Genomic DNA, 24,320 nt, shown 5'->3' with positions numbered 1-24,320 from the left:
GATTCAGATACAGCTACAGATACAGATTTTTGGCGAGTTGCAAGTTGAGGTGGCGGCGCGCATTTTGCGGCGCGGCATGCATTCAATTGGAACGAAGCGATTGCCACAACAATTCGTTATGTTTTCGGCGCAGGCAACAACAGCAACAACAGCTGGCCAACAAACTAACTGACTGTCGCCGGCAGAGGCCAGCAACAACAAGAGCAACAACAATGTCTAACAACAAACAACGGCAACATTTTCAATGGCGTCTCTAACTGCAGCTGCAGGCAACCAGCAACCAGCAACCAAGCAACCAAAGCAACCATTTGTAGCGGCCACATTTTGCAGCATTTTGGCGTTTTGCTTTTTGGCCTCTTTGCTGCATTTAAGGACCAGCCAACTCCCTTCCCTTCTCCACCCTCCACACTCTTTCTCTCTATTCGACACTCAACTCTAGTTCCACTCAATTCAATAGCTAGCCAAGCACGTGGGGTGCGGTCGATCGCCACCAGCTTTAGCTTCAGCTCTAGCTTCAACTTCGATGCTGGCAGCAATTGCAGCTGTGGTTGCTTGGGCCTTACATATGGCGCAAGCAGCAAGCAGCGAGCAGCAGCAGCAATCGTGGTTGCCAGCCAGCTGCCTTTGTCTGCATTTTTGTGCATTTTGACCAAATAGCGAAAAACAAGCCAACACACAAAAATGTATAATCTATGAGGCGAGGCGGCACTCTGGACACTGGGATGCTTTCTAAATTTGATCAGACAGCGCCAAGTGAAAGTTGCTTTAAATCAAAATGCAATGAAATCAAATATCAACAAATGCCATGATAGGAGTTGAGAGCAAATATGAAGCAGGACTACAAGAATTTCGAGAAGTGAAAACGTTGTAGCTAAAGTGCCGGCTTATTTGCTGTACGTGTCTTATATAGTTGGAACTGCTTGCAAGAATTTCTATGAAACCTATAAAACTCTAAAGTCTAGAAAGATAGTTTGTACACAAAAACGAACTTTGGTTTGCAAAATCAACTCAACTTTAAAATAAGAAGAATAAGAAAATTCACGAAAATATACCAAATGTAATATTTGGTATATTAATATACAATCATATTTAAAATATACCATAGAGTAAAGAATATACCAGATATATATAAGAAGAATTGAAAGAATACGAAAATATACCGAAGTCAATATTTGGTACATTAATATACAATCATATATTAAATATACCATAGATATATACCAGATTTTAAAATTATATAAGAAGAATTAGAACAATTAAGAAAATATACCTAAATCAGGATTTGGTATAATAATATACATTTATATAAGAATATATACCGTAGACCATATTTGATATTTATTTATTTAATCATATTCAAAATATATCCATATTATAAAAGTAAATAAGAAGCGACTTAAATAGTTCGAATCTGTCTGAAAGAATTAAAATGACAGACATAAACTTTTGTTTGCCAAACTAAATAAATTCCAACTTATTGTAAGAATGGCCTTTAAAGAAAATATATATATATATATAGCTGATTTCGACACATCAAATTAATATACACATACATAAAGCATTGTAGATTTATATAAATTTGTAGTTTTGTGCCCCAACCGCAAACTGTCCAATTGAGGGCGTGTCTCAATTTGCGTAATCGCAGTTTCGGCTATTCGCAGTCCACAATAAAAAAGAAGAGAAAAAAAAAACAAAACTCTAACCACAAAAGGTTCACATTTTAATTATATGTTAAAGCCTAAACCTCTCTGGTGAAGCATTTGCTACACTCCCAGCTCTCTGCTTAGCCAGTGCCACAATCGTTTGTCTCGCCAGCTGTTGCCACATTGCGTGTGCCCCCAAGGCACAGGGCGATGTTTCTTCAGGGTTTAGGGAGGGGAGGAAAGGGAGGCGGGGCGTCATAAAGTGTTCTGGCGAGATTTGCGTTAATGAGGCGCTGGCCATGCAAGCGGAATGAAATGTATCAATTAGCTGATTTCCAATTGATTGAAGGCACAGATAGACAAAAGAGAGAGAGGAGAAGATATTGTATCTGTGAGATACATGTGCTGAAAGGTGCGCGCATGTTGCAGTTTAATTAATCAATTGATTTGAATGTAATGAAAGACTGGCTTCAAATTTAAGACAAACGTTTAATTACTCACTTTAATTTATTGCACAAAATTGTGTCAGTTATTCAAGGAGTTAATAAAGTCAATTGATATCTTTAGTCATAAATTGTATCTTTAAGATGCGTTTGGAATAACTGCGATATTGTGAAAAGTTAAAGCAAAACAACTGTTATTGCAATAGAGAGCGATGCTTGATAATAATTGCTGTTCTGCGCTGCGCGTTGACTATTTGCAGGCACTGTGTGTGTGTGTGTTTTTGAGCAAATGGCATACGAAATGAAACATTAAGCAGGAAGTTGCATGCGGGCAACAACAGCACAGTATAGGGAGTGGGGAGGGAAGGCGGGTGGCCTGCAACATCACAAAAATTGTGTCGTTGTTGTGTTGCGCGGGGCAACAATGGAAAAAATTTCAATTTATTGCGAATTAAATTAAATTGAAGCGCATTGAAAAGGCCGCCAAAAAAAAAACTGTCGCATAAAACAGGCCACAATCAAAAACTGTGGCAGCAAGAGAAGAGAGAGGGGAAAGGGAAAGAGCAAAGAGCAAAGAGAGGGGGAAATGTGATGTACGTGTGTTGTTGTGCGTTGGCGGCACACTTTGGACGTGCTGTCAATTGAGCTTTAATTGCCAAGCGGTTCGTTGCGCATACGCCACGTGATGCACAATGGAAATTGGAAATGGAAATGAAAATAAAGAGAATGGCAAAGCAGGCAGAGTACACAGAGAACTCAGTATATGACAACTGTCATATGCTTAAGCATATTTTATGTGCAGCTGACAGCAGACAACACAAACACACGGACACACTGAAAGCAGCTGCGACGACAGTCTGGGAAGAGAATTGGAAGCCAGAGACTTGGACTTGGACTTGGTCTTGGGAGCAGCGCAAGAGTTGTTAGCTAAAACCTGTAGACAACTTGTGACGCAGCTTACAACAGCGCTGACAAGTTAAGAAAGGGAATAGAGTAGGGAGAGAGGCAAAGGGAGGGAGCGAAGTAGCAAGCTCGTTAAACACAAACGCAGCTGACCAAGGCTGAGTTGAGTTGAGTTGAGTTGAGCCTAGTTAATGAGAATAAGTAAGAAAGCTACAGTCGAGTGTGCTTGACTTTGAGATACCCGCTACCCATTTTGTATAAAAGCAAAATAGTTAGGTATTTACTTTAAAAATATACCGAAAAAATACTGTAAAAATCCTAAAAATATACCAACTGATATGTTTGGTATATTGAAATAGTACTGCATTCAAAGAGTGCTCAATATACTAGATAGTTATACATTCGCAATATGCCAAGGAGTGTAAAATATACCACATACTACTACATTCAAAATATACCAAACAAATTATTCCAGACTGTCAGACAAAGCAGCTAAGACCCATAGGAAGTAGGCGTTTTTTCCATACAAATAGAGCGCTATTCATTTTAAAATATACCGAATTAATATACCACAAAAATATTAAAAATATACCGAAATATATATTTGGTATATTTATATAGTGCTGCATTTAAAACGTACCAGAGTGCAAAATATACCAGATAGTACTACATTCAAAATATACCAAAATATTCCAGACTGTCAGACAAAGCAGCTAAGATCCATAGAAAGTATGCGTTTTTTCCATACAAATAGAGAGCTATTCATTTTAAAATATACCACATTAATATACCACAAAAATACTAAAAATATGCCAAAAGATATATTCGGTATATTGATATAGTACTGCATTCAAAACGTACCAAAGAGTGCAAAATTTACCAGATAGTACTGCATTCAAAATATACCACAAAAATGCAAATATATACCAGATTGTCAACCAAAGCAACTAACACCCGTAGTAACCGATTTTTGTCATACAAAAGTATTTCTTAAATAACTTCTACATTTTTTATCCGATACTTTATAGAGTCCGAAATGTCTTCTTCTGCTTGTCACATACATTTCCTGCCGGCACAACCTTATAATACCCGTCTACTTTATGGGTGGCAGGTATAATAAGTCTTAAGCAGCAAAACATGACGCATGACGAGCCACAGCGACTTGTTCAACGAAAAATTTAACGACAACTGCTGTGTGTGGGGCTGGCTAATAAAATGTGAACCACACACAGAATGAAAATGTTTCCGACTAAATCGAGGCTCATTAAAAATAGGGAAGAGCAGCAGCAGCAACAGTAGGAGCAGCAGCAGCAGCACCCACCCAAGCAACCAGCAACCAACAACCAGCAACTGATTGCTGCTGTCAATGCGCTGTGTCCATCGATTTATCTGCATAAATCTGCAAGCCAACAACTGACATTTGACATCCAACTGCCGTGTGTGTGTTTGTTGTTGTGTTTTGTCCTTTTTACGCCGAAAACAAATGAGCGAGAGAGAGGGAGAGAGAAAGAGAGTGAGACAACCACAAGCGAGTTGATCAAATTTATGCATGCAAATCTCTCAGATGGCAAACCAAACGTAGACTGACAAACCTGCCACAGAGACACAGCGTCAGTTTTCAGTCTCCAACTCAGTCTCATTTTAAAGAGCTAGCGAGCTAGAGCACTGCAAGTTGCAAGTTGCAAGTTGAGACTTGTTGTTGTTGCTGCTGCTGCCAATTTGGCGCGTTGCATATTTGGGAGAAAAGCGTTCAATCAAAGTCGCGATTCTGTTGGCAAGCAGCAAACGCAACGGTGGCAACTCTTGTCAGTAATTTATGCTCATTTGTTTGCGGCATGAATAATTTGAATGCCACTTGCAATGTTGTTATTCAACACAAGCAGCAGCAGCAGCAACAGCAACAGCAGAGTTATTGTCTTATGCCCATAAACAAGATTAAACTAACAAATTATGTTTCAGCAGCCATAAAAACACAAGTCAACGACTCAACAAATACCCTTGCTTTAAAGGTGAATTTCATTTACTTTTATGTACATAATAGAAGAGAGAAATTTTGCATAATTTAAGGATTTTCATCAGTTGATACTTATTTACTTTGAAAAGTATTCATGCCCACTATATTAAAGACTTATTTCCATTTATGTTTCAATGTGTCATCAAACTTCAACTGTTCACTGTTCACTCTTTAAAATATATACAAATTTGTAAAATCCAATATCTAAGTATGTATTTATATTGCTTTTTCATTCAAAGTACTCTTTAATCCATATTGAACACAATGGAAATATTTGAATTTAACACAAAAGTATTGAAAAATAGATGAGAAAATGCGGTTAGACACTAAGCCCAACACACAAATTAAATCTGCATTTAATAAACGTTGTAGAATTTATGCTTTATTCTGCGTAAACGTAATAGTAATATATGAATACAAACAAATTTATTTTATTTCAAGTTGAATGCATCAGAGAACATAAAGCAGCACTCTTCTAACTTTCCAATAACCCCAATTTCCTCAGACCTTTAGCTTCTGAATTATGAAATATGTCAAAGCTTATGCCATAAGGAATTGCAAGGATCACAAACAATTGCACGAACAACTGTTGTTCAGCAACTTAACAAAAATCTATCAGAAATGTTGATACAAGGATGCTAAATTTGGTCACAAGTAGCTAAGCTTTTTAAGGATTACAAGTATGGCCTAAATCATGCAGGTAGTGCTAATAATAATACCATACATCGTCATATAAGTTACCATCAAAAGTGCAAAATTTTAGAAGCTGAAAAAAGTGTAATTTTAATTAATTAGCAAAATTTATCTATGTATGCCCGACAATGTTCTGATTTATCCCATTCTACGAATTCAATCTGAGTTCTACTGCAAAGCGTCTTACTTAGCAATCTGAGTTCTACTGCAAAGCGTCTTACTTAGCAGTAGAACTCAGATTGAACAGGACAAGATAGGACTTTGCCTTAAACTCAGCTTGAATTTGTAGAACAGTTGATGTCAGCTTTCTAAAGCTTATGCTTTTGGCTTAAAAGTTACCAGCCATTTATTACTTTGGATTTCAATGGAAATCAAAAAAGGAGTTAAAGCTACAAAAATCGCAATTTTTGTTTAAAGTGGCCAAAATTGTATAAAGCACTTTAGCCATGTGTTAACTACTTCATTGCATAACCAATATACCCGCTTTGACTAAGCTAAACAAGCAATGTGGCAAAGTGACTGTGGACGTATTGCTTGCTGCTGTCGTAGCTGCCTTTTAAGGAGACGCGACGGGAATGGGATTGGAAATGGGAATGGGAATGAGCAGTTGAGAGGCACATTAATCAAGCGTTTATAATGTGCAACACGGAGAGGGCAGCAGCAGTGGAGGCAGCAGCAAAAGTTGTGGCAGCCGCAGCAAATAGTTTTCAAATGCGGCGCACACAAACCAATCAAATTGAACGCATTTTCTTGCAGCAGCTTAAAATGTTGTTGTTGTTGCTGTGCTCCACATTGTTGGCATCGTTGCTGATGTTTCTGCGAGTCGCATCAAAATAATTGGCTGCCTACAACAGCAGCAACAGCAGCTCAAAGCAAATCAAACTTTCGAGGCAATTGTTGCATGTCGCTCGCTCGCTTGCAACTTGATGCAACTCCGTTGACCATCAGCTCCTTTAACAGTGTGAAACTGCAACTCGTTGTGGCAGGCAGCACAAATTGTCTAGCTGTCTGTCCCCTCCCCCCCGTCTGCTCTTTCCTCTCCCCTCGTTATTTGCAGCACGTTTGCCCCAATCCCAATCCGTTGCAGCTTTGGCCAGCAAAGGCCCGAAACGTGCCTGTCAGGCATTTTAACAATTTTGAATAGGTTCAACACACTCACACACTTACACTCACACTCAAGTACTCAGCTTGCAGAGATTATTTATTTATTTATGTTTTGGTTTTTATCTTTTTTTGTATGTCATTTTTTTCGTTGCTGTTGTTGTTGTTGTTGTCGGTTTGTCGACTGCAGTTCCATGTAAACAATAACAAAACACATTTGTGACGCGTGATTTTGCATAAGTTGGCACAAAACTACAGTCGACAACAGCAACAACAACAATAAAAACAATAATAAACAAAAGGGCTATTACTCAGACACTCACACGGATACATAAATACATATATATTATATGTATGTAAATAGACATATTTATATATGAGTGTCCTTTCGCATGAATCGTATATTGCCGTTGGAGCAAAGTTTTACACACAACAAAATCAAAATTGAATAAGAAAATAAGCAGAGCTAAAACAGTTTTCATGGCAGACTAGCAGTTACCCTTTAAAAAGATACATAGGATGTACATATACATACATATTATAAAACCATACATTTTAAAAATGCAGTTTTAAAAACTAAACTTTTTATAAACTTAAAGTCTTACTTCCAGGCAAAAAGACTAAAGCACTGAAAAACTTGTATGAGAGCCACACGTTCTCAATCAAAAGCAGAATAGTGCGGTTTTATTATTTATATGTACCAAAAATGTATATTTAGTATATTGAAATAAGGACTATCACTTCCAGGAAATGATTCTTAGGCCAAAGCACTGAGAAACTCGTATGAAATCAACAAGTCTTCAATAAAAGGCAAATCATTGCGATATTACTACTTAAATATACCAAATTAATATACCCAAAAAATACTTAAATATACCAAATTTTATATTTGATATATTGAAACCGAAACAGTGCGGTGTTATCACTTAAATATACCAAATTTCTGTATATGAAAAATACTGTTGTATACCAAAGTGTATATTTAGTATATTGAAAAACTAGTATAAAAACAAAACACTGCAGTGTATCAGCATAATATTCTAATCAATTAAATATTCTACAGCGTTTGCTAACAAAATTCATTTGTCTTTAATTTGTAATTCTTGAATTCTCTCAAAAGCTATAATAATTGTATTCAGCTTACGACCATATTATTGTATCAAATGAGTATAAATGATACTTTTTTTAAATACTTCACACATTATTCAGGCTTTTGGCAAAGTTTAGTTGTCTACAGAGTATATAGAATTCATTATGAGCAGTCAGGCAGCATCATTATTGAGAGTTAAGCTCAATATAAATCGCAACTTTTTGGCTTATGAAGACATTTTAATGGCCAATTAAGCCACAGCCACAAAATCATAAATCGCCCAATGAGACAGAGCGAAAAAAAAACAGAGACAACAAACAGCAAACAGCAAACAGAAATCAATTCAAACAGCTTAAAAACTCATTATGCAAATGCGCCAAGCCCCAAGACGAAGAAGAAGAAAAAGTTAAGGCAACAGAGAGGAGAGAAGAGAGGAGAATGGAGAATGGAAACTGGACAAAAGTCTGATCTCAATCTGTGGCAACCTTTTGCAAATTGCTTAAAGAGTTAATCGATCTGCATTTTGTGTTGGGTGTCGAATCGAGCAAATTGTTTAGAAGGGGGGATCGGGGGCAGTCATCGGAGGGTTAAGACTCACCTGATCTCTGGCCAATTGGAACCAGGTCTTGATGATCAGCGCCAGACGCGTGTCGTGATAGTTCTTCGTCGTCTTCACGCTGATGAAAATGTCATCCAACTCCGTCGTCGGTGGCTGCGGCGTCGCTGTCACCGCTCGCTGCGACAGATCATGGAGCAGCTCCCCATTGCGACTGCGGCGAGCGAGTTCGGTGAGGAGCGTCGCTGTTGGCCTCTCGCTCACCTCGATGTCGCTAAAGTTGAAGCTGTGGATGTCCTTGCGTATGATCAGCGAGGGCGTAATAGGCGACGGCGATGGCGACGATGCAACTGCCACAAGTTGCAAGGCAGCGGCAGCAACAGGCAACTCACTTGCATGCTGTGTGGTCGTCGTTGCAGGTTCATTGCCATCCAACAGGCTTGAGCTTAATTGTGGCTGCAACTGCAAAAGAGAGAGAGAGATCGGTTAGAGCGAGAGCGTGTAAATTTGTTGTGTACATCGCTGTGGAAGCAGATTTGTGGTTGCTGCTGCGTTGAGAGGCATTTTCACCTGGCAAACAAAAGGCGAACTTCAATTGGTAAACAACAATGGCAAACAAATGAGCTGCAGGCAAGCAGACAACACACACACACAACAAACAGGCAGCTGAGTTAAAGAGGTGAGAGTGATCGACTGTGATATACCTGCTACATCATTTTAGAGGAGATCAAGAGTATGCGAAGTGGGAGAAAAGCAAACTAAAAGAGTATGGAGCGCATCTTATTTCAATCTATTATTTATTATTAAATAATACGGAGCACATCTTATTTACAATCTAACATTTATTATTAATAACTTGGCTGAAGAGCTAATTAATTACCTTTGAGTATATCGCAATATTGCGGAATTTCGTGCTAGGCCACAACTTATAAATAGTAGCTAACAGTGTTCAAGATACATCGACAATTTAAGCACTCAGTTAATATTTGAATTTGAGTATTATATGCCAACTTTCTTTTAAGATGTTATACAATTTGAAAATACTTTTTTTAGCTTTATATTTCAATAAAAGGTTCCTTAATGTCATTAAAAGTAATCATTAAATTAACCAAATTAATCAAATTAACCAACGTCATTAGAATTAGCCAATAAACCAATGTCCATTAGAGATCTATTTAAAGGATATTAGAAGTTGCTATCCTAATTAAGTGTTCCGCAATAATGACAATTTTTACTGTTAATACAATACTTGGTCTATTAGAGTGTGTGCCAAAATCATTTCGAATTGTGCATGCCATTGATAATCTTCACTTATTTTAGAGAAGCTAATTTACAAAATTTATAAGTTCCCTAAGTCAACTTAAATTTATACAAAACGATATGAAACGATTTGACCTGTGCTGTTTAAGCAAATGATCTATATTAAACAAAAATTGTGTAAAAGACAAGGTATAACATATTTTAAGTTCAAAAAATAGTATTAATAAGGAAGCCCACAAATTTTGTTCTCTCTTTCACTCATACTCTTTTTAAGGATCCAAATGAATTTTATACCCAAATGAATATTATACCCAAATGAATACTATACCCCAACTTGCTGTTTCTAGTTTCTAAAATATGTCGTGTAGTCGTCTTGACTCTTGAACTTCATCAAAGTAATGAACTGACTTTTTTTAAACTCACTTCTCTGTTTTTAAATTCAGCATACAAATCTATGCACCTATAGCATAGGCTTTACACTGCAAAAAACCTTTTCCCTTTCCACTAACTTGGCATACCTTTCTTCAGTTTAACTACCGGGTATCACAACAACAATCGGCAAGCCATAAATGCTGAGTAAGTGCAAACAGAGACAGAACGAGCGCGCAAAGCGAACGTTTGTTGATCGGCAATCAGAGCCAAGATTGGGAACTCCTCTAGCTCTCCGCTGCCTACTCTTCCCCTTCCCCTTCCCTGTGCACCTCTTCAGCACTCTCTGCTGCCTCTTGAGGCGCTGTGTAGGCTCGAGTTTTGATTAATTTCCACTGATAACAGGTTCATTTGCTTTTGTTAAGCGCGGCAATTCTTCAATTGCTTTTAATGCTGCTTCAACTTCTCTACTGCTTCTTCTTTCTCTTCTCCCCCCCCATCTCTTCTGCTTCTTCTTCAGTGTTTGAGTTTTGATTGAAGTGAGCTGATAAAGGCCAAAGACAGCACTTGAGCCTGTTTTACTTTTTTTCTTGAGATTTGTTTTTTTTTATTTTTGGGTTCTCTGCGCTTTTGCGCCAAGTGTTAATTTACTCGACCTTTTCCGCTATGCAAAGCAGCAGGCGCTTCCTCTATGCTTCCCCCCCCTCTCCCTTTCCCCCCTCTCTTCCCCTGTTTTTACCTGGCCCACACATTTGCCTAGCTTCAGTATATTTTTTATAGCTCATTCGCAGCGCATTTTCTCAAACTGAAAATGGAAACATTTCTTTGTCCACAATCTTATTTCCCCCCGTCTCTCTACTCTCCGCTCTCTCCTTAATCTATCTACCGTTGATCTTTTTATTACATGGTAAACGGGTCTTTCGGCTGCTGTGGCTGCTTCACACGATATTGTTCGCTTGATAGACTAAAGACTTCCAGAGCTCAATACAATTTTATTGCGGCACGATCGACAAACGGTGTTCGCCACACAATGGGGCAAGAGAAGGAGAGTTGAGAGTGGAGAGTGGAGAGAGAAAAGATGCCCAGCTACTGCCTAATGAGCCACAGAAGCCAGAGACTGAAGCAGTTTTGTGGATGTGGAGGACAAGTGCGAAAAGCAATCAAAGCGCTGGAAATATTAATTAATTCTGCGATAAACGGAGCTCAACAAAATCGTGATCAGCAGTGATCGGCAGTGAAAGCGACTTTGACTACGAATCCGGTTAACAACGCGCATTCAGAATTGAATTAAGTCAACAAACAGCCTTGCATAGATTAGAATGTTGCACCACTTGCTGCAACACAGCTGCCTGCTTGCAACGTCGCGAGTCGCGACTGATGTAATTCATGTATGCAAAATATGTTCGACGAGGGGCAAAGCGGCAAAAAAAAAGAAAAAAAAACTTGGCGAATTACGCGAACGTGAGGCGATCGCAACAAAGTAAGAGTTGCAAAACAGAAAGAGAGGGAGAGAGAAAGAGAGAGAGAGAGAGAGTTGGGGGCAGAGACACAAGCAACGCTGCTGGAGACACGTGTGGCCATATAAGCGCTATTGTCAAGCACGCCTGCGCACACACAACACACAACAAACACAAAACAAAACCAAACTTACAAACTACAAGATACAAGATACAATATGCCAGATACTGCAGATACAACAAGCTAGAGAAATGACAGTCGAGAAAACGCGACTGCGAGATACGCGGTATTCGATTTTTAAAGAATATACGAAAAATTAAAATTTTAATTTTAAGCTTAACATGAAATTTAGAAATGAAAAAGAAAGAAATGAATAACTTAAAATTGTAAATTGAAGAAAATAAATATATAATAGTACGCCAAATGTTAGATAATTTTCAATATTACATTACACTTAACACAAAATTGCAAAAGGCAGAATAGAGAGTTTCAAAATTAAGAAATGTTATAAAATTTTCATAAAAAAAAGGAATATAATTCTTTTATCTTGATATTAGTGTATTAAAGAAGAAATACAAATTATAAAAGTTCCAAATAAACTTTGTTGTCAATAATAATAAATAATAATTAAATAAGCTCTAGAATAAGAAGCTGTAAAATTCGTTGTTTTCTTTCTTATAATTGTAGAGTTTATCGCATATAAGCGAAATTCTAAAACAAATATTATATGGACATTCATATAATACAAAAACTTCACATGCCTAGCTGTGTTATTTCAAAAAACAAAATAAATAAATGCTTTTAAAATGTTATATGCATAGAAATATGAACTTATGAAACTCGCGATCAATCTATTATATTAAAATTATATTATTATATTATTAAGTTTGTGAACAACTTCATATCTCTTGCTAGATTTGTTTGCTTTTTTCAATTCCAAAACAAACCTTAAGTCTATAGTTATTTTTTTCACAGATTTGATAGCTTTTAGCCTTAACATTCTGGCAGTTCTACAAACCAAAGAATATTTATATAGATTCCGCGCTTAGAGCTAATTAGGAATACTTCCGTATTAGATCAAAGACATGAGATCATAAACATCACATTTAAGCAGATCTACAGGTTTAAAAAATATATATTAAATATACTTCGCTGTTAACGATAGTTAGGAATATTTTCGTAAGAGATCAAAGATATGAGATCACAAACTTCAAGGCCTAGCAGATCTATAAGTTATTACAGATTTATATAGACTTCACTTTTAACGCCAATTAAGCATACTTCCGTTTGAGATCAAGGATTTAAGATCTAAAACATTATAGTCCCTAATCTTCACATTCACATTCATAGTTCTTAAAGTTAATTAAGAATTTTTTATTTATGAGATCGAAGATAACTATGTCATTTAATTTACAACTGAGTTATTATACGCCTTCTTCAACATGACTACAGGGTATAAAACAGCAGGCGCAACAAAATGTACACACATACACCCTCACTACACACACACACACACACACATACACTAAGAGAGTTCGCGCAGGCGTTTGCCTAGTCGAAATTGAACACGCTTCGTGTCGGGGCAATTGTGTAATGCTTCATTATGGACATGATTAATATGTTTATAAACAATTTTCATGTCAATTAATAACAAGCAACAACAACAAGAAATACACAAAAGGTGCCCAGGCCAAAAAGGGCGCTAGATTAATGAAGTTTCCCAATGCCATAAACTCACTCTCGGCTCATTCCTTTCAATCAACAAACAGAACTCCAGCTGTTTCTCCTCCCAAAGGCAAGAGAGAATCAAAGAGAAAGGGAAATGAAGTGGAGTGTGGAGTGGAGAGAAAACGGCGAGAAAAGCTGGTAAAATCTTCATTAAATGCTGTTTTAACAATATTAAACCAAAAGATACAAATCTACGATAAGATACACAGTCACAATCAAAGTCACATATCAGCCAACTGAGCGACAGAGCGCAGAGATAGAGAGAGAGAGAGAGAGAGAGATGGGAAGCACTGGGAGACTCAACGATTGGAAGATTCTCAGCCTGAGTCTGAGCCTGCGATTGCGACTGGGATTGAGCCTCAATTAAGTAAACTGCCGACCACCAAAAGATCGAAAAAGACCAGCAGCTGACTAAGTTACACTGAGCGAAAAGCGGACTTATTAAAATACCAATATGATCACTATACTAAGAGAAAGAGATAGAGAATTTGTTGTGTGATCTTTTGATTATTTATGTTTCAATGAAAATATATTTTTAGCATTTTTGAAAGCAACAAAAAGTTTAGTTGTTATTAAAATTTATTTATATCATATAAATAATAATTAGCATTAAAAACGTGACCGTATTTGTTCTTTACTTTGTTGTATGGTCACACTAGATCATAACTGTCTTTATATCTGTACATTCTATATGTTTAGATGCCCAGTACGATACGAAAATATAAGCTCATTATATGTTTATATTTAAAACTAAACAATGCGGTTCAAAAATATATTCATATTGCTTTCAATTTTATATATTTCATTGTAATGCTAAATGCAAAATTAATAAGTATTTGAATGCGCAAACAATTTCGAATCTTCTCTAATTATACTCAGTTATCAAATATTATGCTACATTACTTGAAGCCTTATTCAAGAGAAGTTTATACGTTCCTTAAACTAGGCAAAGACACAACAGCCAGCGATAGTAAATTTATCCTAGGTTATAAATTAATAATAAAAGTTTCTTATAATTTTATATTTGTAGCATAACGTTTAGTGATTATCAAATATAATAGAATAATAATATCATAGAATAATTTCGCACAATCAGTGGAAACTACTTTAAACTAATTACGAGGCATTCAAGCATAATGAATAATGATATAAAACTGTAACTGACTATTAAATAAATAATCATGAACGCAAAAGTAACGCGAATATTTCCTCAAACAATTTTTGTTTTTGAGAGTATTTTGCAACACAATTTTAAGTAGCAATGAGAAGAAGATTTAAAGTTAATCCATGGGTGGGGTGAAAAAAATAAATAAATAAATAAAATAAATTATCAATGCTAAGATTCAACTAAGAAGTCTCAAGTAATTTAGCTTCTAAGCTTAACTTAGAAACTAAGAACTTTAAAGCAGTTGTTAAGCAGCTAAACATTCGTAAGTCCAACTTAAGTATTGATTATCAATAAAGTTACTTAAAACTTTGCTAAACATTTAGTTTCATTTCTCAGAGTGTGTCCAGCTGCAACAGATACAAAGATACTCTGAGACTCAGATACTGCGATGCTCAGATACATTTAGGTTGCAAGTTTTATCAGACGCGGCTTAATGTCGTCAACTTTTTTGGGTAGTACGAGTAGCGGCTGTTTTTGTGTGTTGCCGCTGATTATGTGGCCAGAAGAGAGAAGAGTGAGGAAGAGTGAAGAGGAGAGAGAGAAGAGTGGACAGGCAGCTGCTACTGCTGGACAGGACAGGACGCTGCATGCTGTGGCATGCAACAAGCGCGGCACCTGCGAAAACTTTTCAGCGATATTCTTTGACTTTGTTTTGGGGTTTTTTTCTTAACTTTATTTTTTTTGGATTTTTTTTTTAAGTTTTGCCTTGAAGACTTTAAAACTTGATTTGCATGCAAAAGCAGTCGATTGATCGTTGTTGTTGTTGCTTTTTGTTGTTGCTTGGTATGCACAAGGCAAAGTACACGGAATCAATCAACAATCAAACAACAAGCGAAACTCATTCTGCGCGCCACTTTAAACCAATTCGCATAAACAAATTCATTTATCGATTACTTTCGTCATTTTTTTATGATTTATGCGTCAGCAACACGCGACAACTGAAAAGTGTGGGGGGGGAGGGAGGGAAAGAGGGGCATGAACTAGGGGCGTGTACAGTGGTCATGCAATCGGACAATTGTCATGCTTTATACGCAAAGCAAAGCAACGTCTGCGTCAGCTGTAAAATTCCAAGAAGCAACAAGCGACAATTTGCGCAACATTTGAACAAAACTAATAAAAATAAAAGGAAAATGAAAATGAAGAAATAAAAATAAAAAAAAATTTAAATTTTCAACATTGCATTGCATTTAATGTGGTCACAACAACAACAACAACAACAACAATGGCAACTGCCACAAAATGAGCTGACACAAGTCACAGACCTCTGCAAAGCGAAGCGACTTCAACGAAAACTATGTGAATTCAGCATTTTCAAGTTTCATCACATTACGCTGAGAACTCTTAACTCTATATAACTCACTAAGTTCTGGGCTGGTTTCCGGTTAAGTCGCAACAATTTGCTCGAAATTAAAACGGCATAAAAAGTTTTTAATGATTGCAAAAGCAAACACACACACATAAAACTCAACTCGAAGTCAACAGACGACGAATTCCTATTTCATTGGAATTCAACTAATGCATTAATAATGCATTAGAGCCACACCTCTAGAAATTTGCATTTAAAAGAATCGAAAACATTTGCTAATGAAATTGCCAACTCAACAATTTCCGGTGAGACATTTTTATACTAATTAGAACTACTAAAAGTCAAAATCTTTTAATAAAAATGTCGTCGAAAGCTTAACAAATTGTTGTGTCTAAATTATTGCTATGATATTTTGTATAAGAATTGCCGCTAATTGAATTAAAACATCAAAGTTGTGAAGCGCCAAAAAAGATCACTTCATTTAGATATTTTCTACACAATATTATTTAAATGTTGACATAAATTATATTAAATGTCAAAGATATTTTCTACACAATATTATTTAAATTTTAACATAAATTATATTAAATGTCAAAGACTAGATAAAACATTAATGTTTTCAGAGTTTTCTATACCAACTACTTTTGAATAGTCAAGTTGAAATCCGGTTAGCTGACAAAAATGCAAAGTTTTACATATAGAATATAAATTTTCGAATTAGTAACCATATATAGTCGAAGGTCTTGGTTGATATTATTGAGTTTCCTTAAATATATTATTAAAATATATTTAACTTCATATGCTGAATATTATTTTTAAATTTGAATTATAAAAATACATTTTTCCTTTCCCTTTTTACCTTATTAACTTTATATCCTAAATTTAATGTTTAAAATTAAATTAAGAATATACAAGTTTTTTCATCTTTAACCTTATATTCTAAAATCCTAAAAAAGAAATTGCAAAAATAAACCAATGAAAATCAGAATCTTTATCATATCCTAAATTTTTATATGTGTTTTATGAATTATGAAAATTAAAGTTTTCCTTTTCCCTTAATAAATAATACATGTTGTAATCAAACTGAGAGTTTAGTGGTTCCATGATTCTATCTATTTCTTAATATAAATAATCTTATATTGCAAATTATAATTTGCAAAAAAAAAAGCCAATGAAAACCAGAATCTTTATTCACTCTTAAAACTCAATTACATTCTAATTTCTATGAATCATAAAATAACTATCCCAAGATCACTTTCAAATATTCCAATTCTAATTAAATTTGTGAATGTAGAACTATAAAAATATCCAACACGTACTACGCTTGGAATTTTCTTGCATTAACTAGCATAGAAAATCGTTGGCTTAATGATCCAGTAAATGATATAGTAATCCAATCCAGCCGGTTTCGCTCTGCAGCTGTGTTCAGTTCAGTTGCAATTAGCATAATAAAGATGTGAGTTTATAGTGAGAGCGAGTAAGAGGGAAGGAAAGGAAGCGACTCCAACTATATGGTATACTATGTGTTTAACTGTGTGATCCCACACACACTCTCTCCCTCTGTCTCTCTCTCTTGAGGCACAAGCTCTCAACTAGCCGGGCGGTCAGCCAACTTTTAGCTGCTCTTGTAATATTAGCAGGGGGAATATTTTATTACACAGAAATTTATGCAAAACCAAAGCAAAAACAACGAGAACAAGAAGCAGAAGAAGAAGGCGCAGGCGAAGGAGTAGAAGGAGAGGGAATTGCAGCTTGAAAGCTTTGGCGACGCGCTGCCGACGGCAATGAAACGCAACAAAAACAAAACAACAACAACAACAAAGACACAACAAAAACCAAAAAAGGAAAAAAGAAAAACAAAATAAAAATTGCTAAAAACTGAAACTGTTTTATATGCAAGGCAAAAGGCAGCGACAGCGGCAAAGTCAAACTTGGAAGACATTGGCAAGGGCGCAAAAAGGTTCCAGTCCAGAAGAGAGCAGCGAGCGAAAACAGTTGGTGGGGGGACAAGGACGGACAGACGCATGCGCGCAGCTGCAAACGTCGCCAGCGTTGATTTATGAAAGTGCACGAAACGGAGACGGAGACGGCGACATGTGGAGTACAAGCCGGCAGCAGAGGGAGTGGGATGCATATAGACTACGCATGTGTGTATGTGTGTGAGCAAACACATGCAAATTTGCAAGTGGACAGCAAAAGGGGGCCCCATAAATGTTAGAGGATTGAAAAGAGAATAAGTGAGGTAGAAGGAGCGTGACACCCACGCAACCAACGATCTGTGGCGAATCTGAATCAAAAGACATTACTCACTTGCATGCCCGGATATCCGTAGGCGCTCTGATAGAGCAACAGCGTCATGTAGACAACGGCGACGGCGAGAGACATGGCTTGCAGGAGGCGTTTGTAACGTTGCGGCAGCGAGAGCACAGTCAGGCTCATATCATATGTTGTCCGAACCGTCTACGCAAACATCGATCGATCGATCAATCGTCTATCGTATCTATCGAATATGGAACCGCAAATAACACACAAAACTCTATTTTCACAAAACACAATTGTCGCACACTGATTTAGAATTCACTTGTTTTTTGCTTTGCACTTTTGGTTCCTTTGCAAAATTTTGCTCGTGTCTTCGTATTCGTATTGCACGTAATATTTTTGTTAGGCGCGCGCGCGTACGTCTTGCTTCGGGCAAGTTAGTTGAGCAACTGACGCAGCGGCCGCACAGCCGCACTGAGCTTACCTTTCCAGCGCACAATTTTTGTAAACAAACGACAGCAGAGCGCCAAGAGAGCGCGCAAGTGAGAGAGCGCTGCGCTCCAAGCTGTGCGTGTGTGCTCCAATTGGAAGCGAGGCGCGCATGCGGCAGTGTGACAGCGATAGCAACACATTTCGCAGAGAGACCAGTATTCCAATCGGAGCAGCAGAGAGCCAACGCTGCGCTCTCTCGTGGTTGTTCCAACTTGTTGCTCTCTCTCTCCGCACTGCACTGTGCAGTTGTTGTGCGACGTCGTTGTTCGTGGGTTGCTCTCGTTGACTGGTTAGTTCCGCCTCGGCATGTGCCACAGTAGCTCCCGAAGGCGATGATCGGTTAAGCAACTCTCGTGGGCGTTAGTTCGCTCTGCCCGCTGTGGTTGCTATAGTTGTTTTGCCGCTCCCTTTTTCGCTCACACTCGTGCAATCTCGCAGTTATCCTTGCGTCCTTGCACGCGACCTGTGCCCATAAACTACATACATGTTGGTTGCTCTGTCGACGGCAACGTCGTCGTCGTTGTAGTCGTTGTGGCTGCGTCAGCCGACGACAATTCCATTAAAAGTTGTACGTTGTCACTTTGCGTTAACTTATCTGTGTGGCATGTTGTGCGATCGCATTTTTATTGTCGCCATTGTTTCGCTGCCCTCAGCCGCTGTCTCTGTCGCTGTCGCTATCGCTATTGCTGCCCACACACACGAATACACACACACACACACACACACACACACAGAGACAGAGACAAGTCGCATGCACGTTCCGTTTTTGTCGCTTGAGTTTTCTGTAGCACTTCGTTTTTCTTCACTTGACAATGCTTTGCATGTCCCTCTTCCCTCCCCTTTACTCTTTTTCGACCCACTACTCTCTGCTCTGCTGCCTGTCATATTCCATGTTTGTATGGCGGCAACAAAAGCTCGTTGACGTCAACGTCGACTGCGCTGCTCTGCTCTGCTCACACAATCAGCAACTCGGCATCTTGTTCGCTGTCCCTTTGTGTGCCTTTCGCCTGAATTGCATTTAAAAAGCGGCCCGAGAGTGAGCTCAAGTCCAGAGACCCAACTTCAACTTCAGTTCCAACTCCAGCTCCAGGGCGTGCAACCTTGTTCTGCCACAGCGCAAAAAAGACATCGTCTAACCCCCCTCTGCACACCTTGCCCCTCCTTCCCTCAGTTCCTTGCCAGACTCGTTGCTGCTCATGCCTCATTTTTAATGTGCAACAACTGCAGTAGTATGCATCAGTGTGTGTCAGTGTGTGTGTGTGTGTTTGTGTTTGCATAGGTTGCACTGGTTAGGCATGTGCCACTGCCGCAAGTCGAGGCGACTCTCTAGCGTTGCGGCCACGTTTATCGCTGGCCTAACCTTGTTAGGATTGTAAAATGTAAACCGAAGGCGTTGGTGAAGTTTGCAACGTTCGGTTCGGTTCGGTTCGCTTTAAGCTTGGGGCATGCAACCAGCCTAGTCGAGTGCTCTCAACTGTGGCACACGCTTCGCTGCCAGACTCTGGACTTTAATCGAAAAACGGTCGCGCAGTCGCCCTGCGGTTAGCTCAAGAGCGGTGCATGCAACAGCGGGGCATGCAACTGCCAAGGTGGGGGCAGGCAACAGACTGTGTGCGCGTGCGCCTTTTGCCGCAACGTGTTCATTTCGCTGGCTCCACTCCACATTTTGGCGCATATTTCGCTGGCTGGCAGAAAACAAAAGCAAAAACAACAAAAATTGATGCCCGGTAGTCATGCAACAGCTGTGGCAAGGCACCAGGTAGGGGCAGGGGCAGCTTCAGCCAGTTGACTGACAGTCTCAAGAGTGACTGACTGACGCGCAACTTGATTGCAACGCTTGTCTACTGTAGCAGGCAAATGCAACTCAGGCATCCAACTGAGTTGCAAGCTCCCCTCTTCCCGTGCCACATTCATCATGCCACACGTACTAGGCACGCAATTTGTTGCTCATTTCGATTTCTGATGCGTCGCATATTGATGGCGAGCGACCAAAACTGACACTAAGCAGCCTCCAGATTAATGATCCCGAATTAGTCAGTGTCACTTAGTGGAACACTCGCTGAGACGACTCGTCGAGTCGCCTCCGGGGGGCAACGAGAGGCTGCGGGCAGCGGGCTGCCATTAGTCGCACGCTTAAAGTCAAAAGACACGTAAATGCAAGATTGCCTACAATTGGGGCAACAACAACACTCTCTCATCACAACTCAACTCAACTCAACTGAACTGAGTTGAGCTTAGCTCATTGCAGACGAATCAAAAATTAATTTCAACATTATGTTGCCTCGATATCATCGATCAATAACTGTCAACACAGCATTCAATACACTAACAGCCAGTTGAGCATATTGGCTTTAAGGAGATGTTTGAATAATAATAATTCGAAAACGGAAGAGAAAGTTATGATTTTCAAATTAAAAATAAATCATATACATTAAAATTCAGAAAATCGAATGTTTGTGGTATTAAATTAGAATGCAAATCGAAGAGGAAAAACATTCTACAAAAAAATGTAATCTTAGACAGTAAAATTAAGCAAATCCAATGAAAGAGGGAAAACAACTTGTCCACGTACTTCAATAAAATTGAATTAATAGTCATTAAAATCAAATTCAAGAAAAAAAAACAATTTTTTTTAATAGAATTTTCTTTTTACAAATAATAAACAGGAATTATATTTTGCTTTAAATTAAAATATTTATGTAGAAAAGTCCAAATTAACCTGTACCCTTTTTTATAATTTAAAACACTTTAATTGTTAAGCATTTTCTTTGATATTATCTTAAAAAATATTTTTTGATTTATTTTAATATTTTAATTATGTATTTTAATTTTTAATTATTAAGGACCAACATAAAGTTTTAATTAATTGAAATAATATTTACTGCCAAAACTGAACTTTCTCAGTTATTAACATATTAGATTGTTGTATATCAATAGGAATAAAATGCCTCATTAAATATAAGATAAATAGGTTACCTTATTCTAGCTTTAAAGGCTTTCCTACTTTTCTCCGATAATTCTAAATATTTAAAATTCCACGCTTACTGACAGCTGAATTCTTTCTTGGCCTAAGATATTTTCCTATACTATTCGAAAGCGTATCCAAAATTCGGCTTCAATCCCTTTTTTTGCTTCTATGATTTCACACCTATTATGTGTGACAAAAGCTTTTAAAAGCGCATTTTCTTAGTTGCGAAAAACTATATTTATAACAAAAGAATTGCTTCGAAGGTGTGGAATTCATTGAAAGCGTTGCAAAAGCAATTTTATTATTATTTAATTATTTAATCAGGAATTTAATTTTAAAATATGTATATATAAATAAATAATGAAAGATCATAAAAGATTTTCAAAATGCATTTAACAAATGCTGATAAGAGCTTATGAACATTGTAAGATCCTCAAAAACTAATTCCAAATAATGCCCATGAAATAGCTAAATACCTCCTAAAGTGCAATCTAACCTCACTTTTTCTTTCTAATATCGAAAAAGAGTATTTTCAAATCAACTTAAGCCCAGAGCATGACTTTAAACTCCTCGTTCGTTAAGGTGCTGCTCCCAAAAAGTGTAATACCAAAAACTTCGATTCTCATTTTTACAGATTTTCGATTTGAGATTTGAGCGAAGGGGGAGCAAGGGAGAGGGAGAGAGGAGATAGGGAGACCACCTGGCGTCTGCGGAGGCTAATTGCATTGAAGGTACGCTGAAGGAGACAAAGAAATGTGGCCCAGGTGATGATATCAGCATGATCAAGCACTTAAATAAGTACAAATAATGAACGTTTGTCCCTCGTTTCCCCCCCTACCCCTTGCAACTCAACAAAGTTTACAAATTTGTTGATTCAACGCGGCATGAAATCGCTTTTCAACTTTGTTAAACTTTAATTAACCGATTTTTGTGAGAAGCGGAGGAGGTGGAAAAGAAATAAGTTAAATTATATTTAAGCTGATTAAATTTATGAGTGTTTTTTCTACTCGGTTTTTTGGCAAAACGCGACTTGATTCAATTCGTTGTGTCTAGTTGCAGTTGCGTCGTGGCGGCCTCTCGAAAAGGTCATTAAAGTGGACCAAGCTAATCAATTGAACAAACAGCGAAGAGAGTCAAGAGTGTGTTGGAGACCCGGAATACGCGCATACTTCAGCGATGATGTTTCCCAAAACCTAATTTTCAATTTACCAAAGCAATTAACAACAAATTTTATTGGCTTTTAAGTTGTGCAAACACGGCGGCAGTTCTTCAGGTTCGAACTCGTAAACCGAACTCAAACTCGAACTCGAGCTGGCTGGCGATGCATAATAAAATGTATCTGTGGGATACAACAAGAAAACTGCGGTGGTTTGTTGTGCCGCTATTGATCAAGTGTTTGACGAGTTGAGTTGAGTCAAGTCGCGTTCACTCTTTCAGAATGGTTGTTGTTTACCTGAAGAAGCACTGCAAGTATTTCCATTTTCATTTCTTTAGAAACCCCGCCAGCGAAACCAACGAACCAGTTCTAGATCAAAACCCCGCCTCCATCTCACTCTCTTCCTTGTCTATGTGTTTCATTAATTAACAGCAGCTCCCAGCTCTGAATTGAACTGAAGCTGAGAACAGAATGAAGCCACTAACTGAAGTAACTAACTAACGCATAGAGCATTCGATTCGTTACGTCTGATTGCCGAGTTACGACTCCAAGTTGAACCACAAACATACATAACTACATTTATGTGCAACACTTACATGGATAAATTATGATCCTCAGAGTCTCGCAGTCTCCTCTGAAGCAACATGTCCAATGCCCCGCAAAGCAATCTTGTGACCAACAGCAACGTAGCAACGGTTGCAGATGCTCTGGATGTAACCAAAAAAAAACAAGTAAGAAAGTTACAGTCGAGTGTGCTCGACTGTGAGATACCCGCTACCCATTTTTAACAAGGGCAAAATATTGCGGTATTATTTTCAAAATATACCGAAAATACAAAAAAATACTAAAAATATACCAAATGGTATGTTTGGTATATCGATACAGCACACCATTCAAAATATACCATAGACGGCACAATGTACCAGATTGTCCGCCAAAGCAACTAAGAGCCCTAGTAAGTAGGCGTTTTTGCCCATACAAAAGTATTTCTTTCACAACTTCCACAATTTTTATCTGATCGCAACCAAATTTTCAGGAATCATAACTACTATAGTAATTATAGTATATACCAAAATTTGCAACTCTAGCTTTAAATTTACGCTTGTTATTCGATTTCTTTGTTTTGCGGGGGCGGAAGTGGGCGTGGCAAAAATTTTAAACAAACTTGATCTGCGTGCAAACATAACAAATGCTGTCGAAAAAAATTATAGCTCTATCTCTTATAGTCTCTGAGATCTAGGTGTTCATACGGACAGACGGACAGACACACAGACGGACAGACGGACATGGCTATATCGTCTCGGCTGTTGACGCTGATCAAGAATATATATACTTTATAGGGTCGGAGATGCCTCTTTCTACCTGTTACATACATTTCCTGCCGGCACAAAGTTATAATACCCTTCTACCCTATGGGTAGCGGGTATAAAGAGTTAAGTGAAAGATATTAGATAATATAGAAATGAGATATATATTATTAATATATTAATGCTAAAAATATATTAGAGGGATCTCTCTTTTATTCAGTATTCAGTTCATAACAAAATCATTTAAATGACTGATTTTCAAGTTGCTTATAAGATTTTTATGAAATATAATTAAAATAAAAATAGTTAATAGTTAATAGTTAGTTAAATTACTAATTTTCCATTTGCTTATAAAATTTAATGAAATATAATTAAAATAAAAATAGTTACAATATAAAACTAAAAA

The 24,320-nt window shown here is 37.6% G+C and overlaps 1 protein-coding gene across 1 annotated transcript in view; it reads right to left on the bottom strand.

Annotated features, from left to right (window-relative positions):
* Nucleotides 1-18,440, bottom strand: part of LOC133841524 (fringe glycosyltransferase) — a 37,661-nt gene extending 19,221 nt beyond the window's left edge. The window contains exons 1-2 of the mRNA XM_062274073.1: nt 18,043-18,440; nt 8,486-8,905 (exon numbers count right to left, since the gene is read on the bottom strand). Coding sequence (XP_062130057.1) covers nt 8,486-8,905; nt 18,043-18,171 — 549 coding nt within the window. The 5' untranslated portion in view covers nt 18,172-18,440. The remainder of the gene's footprint in view (nt 1-8,485; nt 8,906-18,042) is intronic.
* Nucleotides 18,441-24,320: the final 5,880 nt, after the last annotated feature.

This window comes from Drosophila sulfurigaster, chromosome 3, assembly GCF_023558435.1.
Source record: "Drosophila sulfurigaster albostrigata strain 15112-1811.04 chromosome 3, ASM2355843v2, whole genome shotgun sequence".
NCBI lineage: Eukaryota > Metazoa > Arthropoda > Insecta > Diptera > Drosophilidae > Drosophila > Drosophila sulfurigaster.
Note: the sequence above shows the minus strand (reverse complement) of the source record. Positions and strands in the feature narration are given on the sequence as shown.